We start from the raw sequence: 13324 nt of genomic DNA, 5'->3' as shown, positions 1-13324 counted from the left end.
TGGTGTTCCTGGTAGGAGTCTTTTATGATTTTACAGTGAAAGCCTCACTTCTGGTGTAACATGTTTCACAGCACAATGCTGCCCTCTAGAGAGCATTAGTAGTACTTCACCATAATCAGGAGGATCCACATTCTGGCACAAACGGATACATTCCATCAAGATGGGTGTTACTCTACCAAGACTGTTGTTGTTGTGAGTTGAACATTCTTTTAAAACTACATTTGGAAAGTGTTCAGGTCTAGATGGTGTTCCTTAATGGAATACCTTAAATGATCTCCGGTGAACTATAACAGGAAGGGAGAGGGAGACAAAGAGGAAGGAGGGTCTTAATCAACATTTCTTTATTGCAGAGATCATTTAAATATGCTTGCATACACCTGAATACTGAACAGGATAACATGAAGGTACAATGATGGTATTAGAGGTGGCAGAGATGTGAACGTCCAGGTGTTGAGCATTGACAAAAGGACCAGAATTTGTTATCCCATTTTTCACTGTTATTCTACCTGTGGTGATGTGCCTGTCTTTATGGGTTTTCAGCGACCTGGGGAAGTAGTCCACAAATCACTTTTACAATGGAAAAAACAAAAGAATGAATGTAAGAATTGAAGCAGCTACTTAGTCTTGAGTTCCTTTTGCTGCCAGACTTCATTGAAAGCTTTTTAGTTTTTGTTTCTAACAACTAAAAATAACTCCAAGTGACAATCAGGTAAAAAATAGTTGAATAATATGCCATTCTGATTTATTGTTTCAATAGTTATGTATAAGTGATGATGGCAGAAGATGAAGTTCACCTCTAAAAACAACCTTAATATTGACTGGCATTTATGGCCATATTCTTTGTTGTTTTTACAGTGCTGTTCAATACTTTTTTGATGAAATCAACAAGACATTGAGGTCTCTCCTTCTTCAGGCTTAATCAAACATGGACTACATTTTCATTTATATATATTTTTTACTGTGGCCTTGTAGCTACATTACTTCTAAATCAGAAATATTACGCTTTTAGAATTTGCATAAGTTACCAATATCCAGAACAATTACCCACAGATATTAACTTGGTAATTCTATTACTCAATTTGATGCACTGTAAAAACTAAAGTGCTACAGACATTTGTATGTTCCCGTTGAGCACTGACATTTTCATGGCATTGGCCAAAAGGCATACAAGTCAGCAGGCTTCTTCCAAAGAAAGCACGCTCCTTTTCTAAGGATTTACAGAACTAAACCAAGACCGGGTAAAGGTACAGTAAACAAAGTGTGGGTACCTTTATTTCAAAGGACTGAATTCAGTAGACGTGCCAGAACTGTATTTTGGAAAGTCTGCATAGTCTTTCAATTTGTGTTTTCACCAGAGCCCGTCTTTAAAACACGTTTTTTGAGTTCCCCCACTAACATCCCTGGATCTATAAGACTTTAAGATCGCATTCGGCATGCAACCAAAATTGAACCGGTACAATACAATGCAACTAAACCACATCAGTAGGTGGGGAATGTGACTAGTTCGTTTATCCCTTATCAAGTCATACCATGTATGAACATACATGATTCATATATGCAGAATGTATATGAATATAGGTGTTGTTGTTTTTTTAGAATCCGGAGCCTGGTGCTGCTTGGTTGGATCCTGGTTGTTTGGTGAGACAGTCCTCGGTCACCCCTTGAGAGGCCAGTTCTGACAGTACATTGTCCAGGTAATTGGGGTCCGGGTAGCCATGGCCTGACACGTTGGACATCATCTCCGTCTTGTGGTGGATCTCGTTCCACACCACTGTGTCACGTTCGCCTGTGGTGCTAGAGGTTCCCACGGTGAAGATGAGGCGGCGGGTCCACGCCACCTTCAGCAGCTCCAGTACCTGAGGAAGTACAAGGAGGAGAAGAAGGGAGTAGAAAGGAGAGAGAAAGATGAGAGAACGGGAGCAGCAGGGAGAGAGAAAGGGAGAAGGAAGAGGGGGAGAGAAAGGGAGAAGGAAGAGGGGGAGAGAAAGGGAGCAAGAGGAAAGGAAAGGGAGCAGGAGGGAGAGAGGAGGTTGAGGAGGAGAGAGAGAAAAGAAACAGGAAGAGGAAGGGGGTGGGAGGAGGAAGGAGGATGAGCAGGTGTTGGGCTCAAACAAGCCTGTGTGAGTACAAGTTGTCCCCTCAATAGAAGCCAACGTCAAAATTGACTTGATGCTTATTTCATCATTTCTTTCATCTTCCATATCAACCATTACTGCATCTCTAAGTGCTATTCATTCAGATATTAGCTGACTTGTTCATAAATGTGCTGTTTCTACATTCACTGATTCCCATTGGGAATTAAACATTGCAGAACCGTTCTTACATCTGTCAGATGCAGCTTTCAACAAGTGGAACACAACCCGGCTTGCGTGTTCTGGATTACCGCAAAGACTGCGGCCTGTGTTCAGAAGGGTTTTATTACTTACATTATTGTTTTTATTGATTTTATGTAAAGCACCTTGAGCTGCAATTCTTGTCTGAAATGTGCTATATAAATAAAGTCTTATTATTATTATTAAGCCTGGCAGAAAATCTGCCAACATTGAGAGGCCTTCAACAGCTGCTCTTAACACATTCACAGAATTCAATTAGCAACTGGAGTAAAGCGTTTAGAACACAGACATATTCTGTGTACTTAATTTGTCACTGCGGTGGTACATAAAACACTGACATTTTGAACACGCATTACATTTGGGTGGAGGGAAGGTGGCAATATTTCTGCACCTTTTGAATGATTCAAGTTATACATTTTGTTCAGTTTATACACATTCGGACTTGATGTGTTATGGGGTTATTTAGGAGTGTTATGAAACTTTCAGGGGTTGTGTGGGAGTTGAATGACATCTTGAGTGTGTGCTTACCTTTCTACCCTTGTCGTTGTCTGGAAGGAAACAGAAGCGTGGAAAGCCTCTGCAAGTGTAGGGCTGACCTGGGTTAGGGTGCTCTGGACCCTGGATGGACAAAAGAGGGGAGGGGAAGTGAGACCCAGAGCTGAAAATGGACATGGATGTAGGACGCCAAGTCAGAGCTGGAGTGGGACACGGAGGTAGGACAGGGGACCAGGCCAGAGCCAGAGAGCGACATGGTGGTAAGACAGGGGCCAGGCCAGAACAAGATCGGGTTCTGACCTGTGTTCCAGGGGGTATGCTGTATATGATCTGGATGATGCCGTGGTCTGGGTGGCCGGGGAGGGACTGGGACAGGCTGTAGATCTCCATCTTCCCCTTGGGCTGAGTCCCTGTCTTCTCCCCGTAGATTGTCTTACACGAAGGGCACTGGAGGCTACCGTCCTTAAGACACAGTGAACCAACCCTATGATGCTCAGTTTTTCCCTCTCCACGTAACCACAGCAGTGCACCAGCATTATCACATCACTTTATATGTTTTATATATGAGCAGATTAAATAAAATCTTTGTGGAAGTCTGGTGGACTACCTTGGTTCCGTTGTTGTACATGGCCAGCATGCAGAGCATGTGGAAGGTGTGTCCGCACTTGGTGAACTTCCCCACGGCGGCTGGGGGGATGGACGGGCCCCCGCCTTCGGAGGCGGTGTCATAGCCTGAGGGACAGGACAGGCGGTCCATACAGATGCTGCAGTCCTGGACAAGGCACCGGAATGAGATTATGAGCAGTAGGTTGACTTTGGCGGTGGTGGGGGGATTCTGTCTAAATCCAGAGGTTAAATTCTATCCACAGAGGTTAGATTATAAACATTGCTTGTTTGTCTTTGAATGTAACACAACAGAGAATCAATGTACAGCTGATAGTGCTGAGGAGGGATATTCAGAACAGTGTTGAGGAGCAGGGGGGAGGAGGAGGAGGGAATATTGAGAACAGTGCTGAGGAGTAGGGGAAGGAGGAAGAAGGGATATCGAGAACAGTGTTGAGGAACAGGAAGGGATATTGAGAACAGTGTTGAGGAGCAGGGGGAGGAGGGGGTATTGAGATGCGCACCTCGTCCTGGGCCGAGGCTACTTCCTCCATGTAGCGGTGAATAACCTCCTCTGGTTTCTGAGCCGTGGCTGGGGGAACAAGATACAATGAACACTGTTGGAAAACTGCCAGGCACACACACACAAACCGAGACACAGACCACATTCAGAATTGGATGCGACTACAACGATCAGGCCGATGACTAAACCAGATGAGGGGAGGAGAACATATAGGGGGACCTTGTCAACTCCCTTGTTTTCCTGATAGGAGTGAAACGGTTGTGTTTTATTATTAACAATAAAAAATAAAATACAAAAGGAAGCAAACAATGGATGTTCTAAGTACTTGACACACCTTCATCACATACTATTACTGTACAAGCAGCTACTTCCCTACTAGGGAAAATCTGTATGGTGCTAGGGCACTTTCAGATGTGAGATCTAATGTGAGCTGACAGGACAAAGCACCTTGCAGTTTAACAGCTTGACAGTCAAGGTTGGAAGGAAAAAGAAAGGGGGGTTAGAAACTGACTAATCCACCAATCCTCTAACCCTAAAAAATCATGCACACACACAGTTCCTCACTCTTACAACCGGAGTTTGTTTTGTGAGTACCAGTTTGTTCTATAACAAGATAACGGACAAGCAGTAGGCCTAAGCAGTCAGTATTTCTCCATAATACGTTGTGTCATTACCTGAAAACTGGTTTAGATGATAAACTGTTTGGCTCATTTGAGGAAAATGTATGTCAATACTGCAGAAGAAGGAATGCAAACTGATGTAGTGTGAATATGAATTAAGGCTCATCGATGGATTATGGCAAGCAGTTTACAGACAACAACAAAGCAATTGAATGCAGTAAGAAATTTGGCAAAAAGAAAAACTTTTGTAGCCCACAGAGAGAAATACAAACACACTGCCTTTAAGTCTCTTTGGATGAGGAGAAACTTTAAGGAGGCAAATATTTTTGCTTTAAACTGCCAATCATGTCTGGGGAAGTGGCAGATTCCATGTAGGCTAGATAGAAATTTAGAGTTTTCAAAGAGTTTGGACCTACTGTATTAAAAGTAGACACAAATTTATGAATCTTACATTAAATGCCATTCCATTATTAAGGATATTTTTTCTTTTCTTTTTTTTTTTTCTTTCTCCTGTCATTGAAGTCTCCAAAGAAGTGAGCAAGGCATGTAAACAAGAGAAACTTTTCCTCAAACAGGCTGGCCATGAATCAAAAAGGGAGAGAAACACGGTGAGAAGCACAAGTTAGGGGGCAGTGGAGGCTGGGCTGAAGCAGCAGATGGAAGGGGGGGATGACCAGAGGAGGGTGGCGTAGCTACCTGTCCTGTGCTGCCTCTTTCCCCTCCTAACGGAGCTGTTGCTGGGGTTTTTGCTGCTGCTGCTGGTGCTGTTGGTGTGGGGGAAGAGAGGAGGAGGAGGAGCTTGCTGTTGCTGGGGGAGGGGGGCACTGGTGAAGCGAACTCCGAGCCCCACTGCTGACATCAAAATGGAGGCCATGCCTAGAGTGGTGGGGTGGGGTTGGTGGAGACATGCAGCAGGGAGGGGGGGGGGGGGAAACCAAAGGGATGAGATATGCAGGAGACAGCAGTGACGGAGAGAGTGCCAGGTACTAGGCTGGGCTGGGGCTTGCATCTGGGAAGAAGCGTGAATTCATCCCTAACAGATAACCTGGTAGGTTACATAAGAGTTATGCGATAAGGATACTAATTAAAAGGCATTGATAAATATGAGCATATGCCGTTATAACAAAGCACCTTTTGTCAAAATATGGGCCAGCCTAAAGAGAGAGAATATATTTAATGCTGGTCAGACACGCATACACATAACATTCTGACGCCATGACGACAGTAGAGGAATTAACCCTTAACAAGGCTTCTCCAATCAAGCCTGTGAATTGGAAACTGAAAATTGAGCTTTGTGTGGCTTTCCATGACTGATACAGCATCAGTCTGTGTATATTCCAGATACAGGAAGGGATAAGCCAGCTGTCCACAGATGTACAAAGAGGCTTTTTCCTTAGACAGTGACAAGGCTATTGCCATTGACTTTACAAAGGAGCTTTATATCCCTGGTAGACAAAAGCGTTTATGACTGAAATCTGTCTGTCACGTCTATGGTTCCAAGGTGACTAGCCCACTGTATGTTCAAGGAAAGCTGAGGTACTTAAGCAAAGATAAATAAATAAAAACGCTGATAGAATGTTGACTGAAATTATTCAATTTGATGAATGTGTTTAAGTATTTTACAATACGTTGCTCTCGATTCACACTGACACTCACAAGACAACTTGCCATCTTCTTAAAACACTATGCTTTCTTTTTCCATCCACTACAGAGTAAAACGACAAAAACAAAGACATGCTATGAAATCACGTACGTGATGAGATACAGAGATGCGAAATTAGGATACAGAGACTTCCGAGACATAGCATGTTCTGAATGAGTTCTTCAGAAACCTCTTTACCTGCTAAGGCTGAGCTCACACTGGTGGATCCATTCAGCTGCACTGGGATGGCAGGGACACTGTGGGAGGACATACAGGAAACAGGAGATTAATGGAGGCGAGTGACACGCAAAAGGTAGGCATTAGAATCTCTGAGGATGCCACAGGGTTTGCATGAAAGGAGTCGCCTATTATATTGGCTGAATAGCAGATACACTATTTGATCTTAGTGTATGTGTGTAATGAGACCTGGCTCGGTTTAAACTGTCCTCAAATACTGATTCAGTGTTTACAGAGGCTGCAAATTTCAGACATATTCCAATGTTGACAAATCTCATAATACCATCCAAGATACTTCTGCTGAGCAAATGACTGTTTAACCCTTGTGCTGCCTTCGGGTCACATGACCCAAAGGTTCATAACGAACCATCGTTGTGTTTACCCAATTTTACCCAATACAAAAACAAATAAAAATAATTTTCTTTTAACCTTCGCAATGTGGGGGGTCTGAGACAGCCCAACGGTTAAAAGAAAATGCTTCACTTTGTTTTTGTATGCGGTAAAGTTGTCGCAATACGATGGTGGGTCACAATGACTGATGGGTCAGAATGACCCGAAGATAACACAAGGGTTAAGAGCATACAGTGCATCCGGAAAGTATTCACAGCATTTCACTTTCGGGTTCAAGTCCGGGTTCTGGCTGGGCCACTCATGGACATTCTCAGTTGTCCCGAAGCCATTCCTCTTATCTTGGCTGTGTGCTTAGGGTCATTGTCCTGTTGGAAGATGAACCTTGAATCGATGAGCTTTGGACACAATCTGAGGTCCAGAGCAATCTGGAGCAGGTTTTCATCAAGGATGTGTCTGTACATTGCTGCATTCATCTTTCCCTCAATCCTGAATAGTCTCCCAGTTACTGCCACTGAAAAACATCCCCACAGCATGATGCTGCCACCACCATGCTTCACTGTAGGGATGGTATTGGCCAGGTGATGAGCGGTGCCTGGTTCCCTCCAGACATGACGCTTGGCATTCAGGCCAAAGAGTTCAAGCTTTGTTTCATCAGACCAGAGAATTATGTTTCTTATGGTCTAAGAGTCCTTCAGGTGCATTTTGCCAAACTCCAGGCAGGCTGTCATGTGTCTTTTACTGAGGAGTGGCTTCCATCTGGCCACTACCATACAGGCCTGATTGGTGGAGTACTGCAGAGATGGTTGTCCTTCTGAAAGGTTCTCTCTTCACAGAGCTGGAGCTCTGTCAGAGTGACCATCAGATGCTTGGTCACCTCCCTGACTAAGGCCCTTCTCCCCGATCGCTCAGTTTGGCCGGGCAGCCAACTCTAGGAAGAGTCCTGGTGGTTCCAAACTTCTTTCATTTATGGAAGATTCAAGTTTTTATTGTCAGGTGCACAGAACAACACAAGGTCAAACTGGGCACTGAAATTCTTGGGACAAGACAACGCAAGCAACCTAGCATAAAATAACATAAGTACTAAGAACATAGATTACATCTATGATAAAATAATAATAAAAAAAAAATATATATATATATAGCAATATATATATATAGCAAATATAGCAAGCAGCATTGCGAGTTCCTCCGCAAAATGGCAAAATATTATAAACATGTACACTGTAGAAGATCGAGACTTAGACAACATGAGAGCAAAACTACTTAATGTTTGGCCAACAACAATGCGCTGAATGGGGATTTGAACTCATGAGCATAAGGTTACAAGTCAGTCTCTCTATCCTCTCTGCTACACACCAACTGTTGAGATTGTATGAATAGAAAGGGTAGAGTATTAGCTTTTTATAGGATATTGAAACTCTTCGAGTTGATCTCTTTCCAGAATCTCAGTCAATGCACAATTAACAATAGTGATGTGGGCAACGGGGCTAAGCAGAGCTCATGTTCAGCTGCTTGCGAGAATAGCTTGTGATAGTACAGCAGCCGACTCTCTGGTCCCATTAAACTACACAACATGCACAATCAGGGTGACCAACAAGATTATATTAACTAACAAACAATAACATTACAAACATCTAACTGAACGAACACAACAACTGAAATCCCTCGCACGGCTGTTGTAACCAAACAATTTTCCACAAGTCTTTGCGTTTTTTGACATGCCGCACTGCATGCTGGGTACACAAGGGTGCTGACGCTGATTATCTATCTGTGCTCCGACTGCGTGATATGAGTATTAGCTTTGGTCAGCTTTGGGACAAAGGTTAAGAAACGGTTGACATGTCAAGGTAAAATTGCATGAAATTGTATTTCAGAATGATGTCATCCTGTTTAACTAAACAGATAATCAAAATTATGACATGCCCAAAGGCAGTGGCTGGATTCGAACCTGTGACCTTGCAGGACACCGTTTCAACCCACTGAGCTACCGTCAAAGCTGAGAATATGTGGTCAGTTACTGTATATAAAAAAGAAGCCGTTTCTCCTGTAGCACGCATTGTTCGAGTCGGCCAAAGTTTAAACAGCTGTAATTCAATGATCTTTTGACATATCAAGGTGAAATTGCGCATGGTACTTCAGAACGATGTCATCCTGTTTAACTAAACAGATATTCAAATTTAAGACAGGCTCAAAGACTATGGCTGGATTTGAACCTACAACCTTATACTTTGCAGGTCTTTGATTTAGTGAGACAAACATATTGAGGCAATGTGGACAGTTACATAAATACCCCCCTTTCAGCCATTTTGTATTTGATTCAACTGTCTTAAGGAACGTAATCTGTACAAAATTTCAAGTCAATTTGACCTTTTGTTTAAGAGGAGATCGATTTAGAAGGTTTTCCCAAATTATCACTGTACAGGAACATCCATCATGGCGGACCTTATGGGTCCTTGAGGCTTTTTTGTTCCCCATGAGAAATGAGGCATGTACACCAAGTTTCAGAAGAATTTGAGCTATGGGGTGGAAATGCCATCACTTTGAAAATCAGACTTTAGGGCGTGGCCTGTGGCGCCCCCTACAGTCGAAGGTGTCCCATATTTGGTGTGGGGGTACCCACTCAGATGTAGTATCAATGTGCCAAATTAGAAAATTTGTGACCAATAACATGTTGAGTTATTGTGGCGCAAGGAGAAGAAGATTAATAATAATAATAATAATAATAAAACTAACAAATACAATAGGTTCCCTCCTACCGGAGGAACCCTAAAAACATCCTAATATACAGAAAAGTATGCAATATACAATGTACTAGACCACATAATGACCTATACTAACCTTATAGACCTATACTAACCTAGAACAGACCTATACTAACCTAAGACATGGTGGCCACTGTGCTCATTGGGACCCAGATTTCTGCCTCGATACAATCCTGTCTCTGAGGTCTACAGAGGTCTACAAACTTCATTGCTTGGTTGGTGCTCTGACATGCACTGTCAACTGTGGGACCTTATATAAAGAGGTTTGTGCATTTCCAAATCATGTCCAATCAACTGAATTTACCACAGGTGGACTCCAATCAAGTTGTAGAAACATCTCAAGGATGATCAGTGGAAACAGGATGCACCTGAGCTCAATTTTGAGTGTCATGGCAAAGGCTGTGAATAATGTGAATTTGATTTTAATAGTTTAAATATTTTTTTTCCAATTTTGGAATACGGCTGTAACATACAGCATGTAGAAAAAGTGAAACGCACTGAATACTTTCCAAATGCACTGTAGCCTTGCATTTAAAAAATAAAATAATTAAAGAGTCTGGTTTTACTTTCACCTTATGAACAATGGGAGTCTATATACAGCCTTCCTGGTGTACATCAGAACATGACCTCAACCCTCTGTGCTGGCTCTCTCTTCCTGGTTTCCTGTAGTGTCATATTATTCTGCTGACACATCTTTGTTCAACAGCACCCAAGAGACGCAAGCATGAAGGACAAAGACATTCAGGAGAACACCCTCCCCTCCATGTTCTGTCACGTCTCACAAAGATTATGTTTCTTTTTACAACATCATTGCTTTAGTGCCAATATGAATGTTTCCATTCTGTTATGGTCTTGTACATCTCATCAATGATGTGTTCTTTGATACAATAAAACAAACTAGCATTATTTGAAGAATGTGAACCAGATAACCAAAAATAAATTAAGGCTGATGCTGACACAAAGGCCTGTTTTGAGGATCTGAGTGTTATAAAATCTATCATGGTTATGACACAGGATTTCATTTCCCCTGGTCCTCCCATGCGTTAACACCATACAGCTAGCAGGGGGCACATGGTGTTACAATAGCAGGAAGTGTGTGAGACGTACTTGCTGACGTAATGTCACCTTTTAGCTGACCTACTGACCGGGGGGGGGGCAATCCACAAACAACACAAAGGACCATACCTTACAATGTGTGCGCTTATACAAGCACTTCAAGGTAATATTTCACTTCAAGGTAATATTTCCAACCTATTTATACAATACATTTTAGTTATATATGGAAACAGTCAAATGGGATCTGTATGGCCCACAACTAAATATGTTCTGGCAACTGACAGAATATCTCAACTATATCAGTCTTACAGTAACCTAGATGTAACCTAACTACAGTGATCTACATGACAGGAACTTACCTCAAGCCATTGGCACTACTGCTCGGGTGGGACAGGGGCATTCCATGTAGATGACCAGAGGGTGTCGGGGGCCAGGGACCTCCCCAAGCCATTCCCCCGACAGACAGGGGCCTTCTGGGATACGGTGAGTACACAGAGGTGGGGTGGGCTCCAGTAGCCCTACCCTGGCCCTGGAGGCTGGGCCTGCTGAGCTGCCCGGAGGAGAAGGAGTGGCGCGAGCGACTGGGCATTGGGCCTGTGCTGCTGTGGCTCAGACACTGATGACAGGAGCAGGCAGGGCCAGAGTGAATGACCGAGGTGGCCAAGGCTAGTGGGTATGGGAGGTTCCCCTGCCGACGCACCTGCCGTCTAAAACCTGTGCCCTTGTTGACCTGGGCCAGAGCTGTGAGGTCCACTATGTAGTTATAGCCATGAGAAGCCAGGTCGGCAGTGGCCTGCCGGGCCTGGTAGCTATGCTCTAATAGGATCGAGGTTCGAGTCTCGTACGGGGTCCAGCCTCCTTCGTCATTGGCCCACTCCCAGAACACACCACTGCCAAGGCCAGAGGACTGGGCAAATAGTGTACGACGTACAGACCGCGTCTTTCCTAAAAAAAGGGAGAGCATTGAGTAGGTTAAGTGAAAGACACCCTATTCTTCAAAGTTACAAGACCTACTTACTCAATGTCACAGTGAAAGGTAACATTGTCAGCTTTTTTCCCTGCCCACTTTCTGAGCAGGTGTCTAACAACACTGTCATTCCATTGAACCATGGGCACAAAGGCCTGTTAGCTACAAAGTAGTTCAAGTTTGTTGTTTTTTTTGTCAGGTGCACAGAACAACACAAGGTCAGACTGGGCACTGAATATATGCTAAAATAAAATTAATATTTATAATAATAATAATAAACCTCCTAATATTAAAATCTGCTAAATGACTAAATGTAAATAGTATGCAATATACAATATACTAGACCTCAATACACAATGACCTATACTAACCTTATAGACCTATACTAACCTTATAGACCTATACTAACCTAAGACAAGACCTATACTAACCTAAGACAAGTGGGGTACAGTACACGGTTTCCCACCTGCTTGTTTAATTCTTGACTCACCTCTCCACACGAGCAAATAATAATACCCAAGTTGGGTAGCTGCTTTGCTAGCAATGGCTGTCAGTGTCAGCAAGAAAGTATAATTAACGAATCTGCATTTTTTGTATGGGACACATAGTTGACAAGACTGGTAGATTGCTTTTAAGTGTTACCTTGAAGTTAATGTGTAACAAAATCTAGCTAATTTTTCTGATTTAAAGCAGGCAGCCTAGCTCTATAATATATGCTAGCATAGCAAGATAGCTCACAGTTGTTGAAAACAACAGTGTGCTAACGTTAACTGGCTACAACAAAAGCCCGTCAGATCCTGACACCAAGTGAAATGAGTTGCAAAATACAGCTCCGGTAGTATGATATGTGGGTAAACATACCTGTATCCTGGCGGAACTGTTTTAGGCTGGGTATATCTATGAGATAAGGCGACAAGCTGGGGTCTGATTGTCCGAGGCAGATGCTGGTGGAACCAGGTCCCCCACCTCTGTGTCCCCGCGGAGAGGAGAAGTATTGTTCGATGTAGCCGCTCACCTGGCCACTATACGGTCTCCAATACCCAAGATCATCTTGCCATTCCCATACCACGACCATAGGCTGTGACTGTCCAGGTGCCCCCGAGGTTGTGGTGGAGACAGAGGGACCATTTATGGACCCGTTTATCCCTACACAAGACCCAGTGGCAGTGGCCATATCAGCCGGCTAGCAGTGCGTCAAATCCAGATAGCCAGCTAATGTAGATTAGCTAGCGAGCTAGCAAGCTAAACAGTTTAACGTTAGCTCACTTTTGCTTTAGGGCTAGCTTAAACTATACGCCCGACCTTTCCCCGGTTCTGTTACATCCAACCTGAAGGAATAGTTTGAATGTTCCAGGCCACAACGCTTGCTTAAGCTAGTTGATAAAACCCCTCCGCCCCAGTCTTGTCTAGATAAACACGTCGTCTGGCTAGCTGGTAGCTTGCATTTTCGATCTTGGGTCTGGAGCTTCCTGACACTAGCTTGCTAGCTAGCTTAACTAGCTTGGCTTGTTATAATGCCCCATACTAAAATATTTCTAAACCACCTATATTTACGTTAAGGTGTCAGACAAACAAAGAAAGTACCCGAATCCATTTAGCCAAATAGAGGAATCCCAGTTGGCCATATCAATTGGCTAGTGTGTTTTGATAGGTGCTGCTAGCTCTTCCGACATAACTGGTCACATCTCAAAACATCAATCGTTGCTTGGCAAATGACAACATGGCGCACGCAACA

At 43.4% G+C, this 13324-nt stretch overlaps 1 protein-coding gene across 2 annotated transcripts; it reads right to left on the bottom strand.

The window, feature by feature from the left end:
- Positions 1 to 324: 324 nt before the first annotated feature.
- dtx2 (deltex 2, E3 ubiquitin ligase) lies at positions 325 to 13311 on the bottom strand. Of its 2 annotated transcripts, XM_062485528.1 has the most exons (9): positions 12451 to 13311; positions 10982 to 11567; positions 6415 to 6473; positions 5271 to 5450; positions 3956 to 4023; positions 3436 to 3600; positions 3129 to 3290; positions 2862 to 2951; positions 325 to 1856 (listed from the first exon to the last, which is right to left on the bottom strand). In XM_062485528.1, exons 1-9 carry the CDS (start codon positions 12761 to 12763, stop codon positions 1593 to 1595), a joined length of 1887 nt encoding a protein of 628 aa, XP_062341512.1. In that variant the 5' UTR covers positions 12764 to 13311; the 3' UTR covers positions 325 to 1592. The 2 variants fall into 2 exon arrangements, with proteins under 2 accessions (XP_062341512.1, XP_062341513.1); XM_062485529.1 differs by lacking the exon at positions 5271 to 5450.
- Between the last annotated feature and the right edge of the window lie 13 nt (positions 13312 to 13324).

The sequence above is a fragment of the Osmerus eperlanus genome, chromosome 19 (genome assembly GCF_963692335.1).
Source record: "Osmerus eperlanus chromosome 19, fOsmEpe2.1, whole genome shotgun sequence".
Lineage (NCBI taxonomy): Eukaryota > Metazoa > Chordata > Actinopteri > Osmeriformes > Osmeridae > Osmerus > Osmerus eperlanus.
This window is presented reverse-complemented; position numbering and strand designations above follow the sequence as displayed.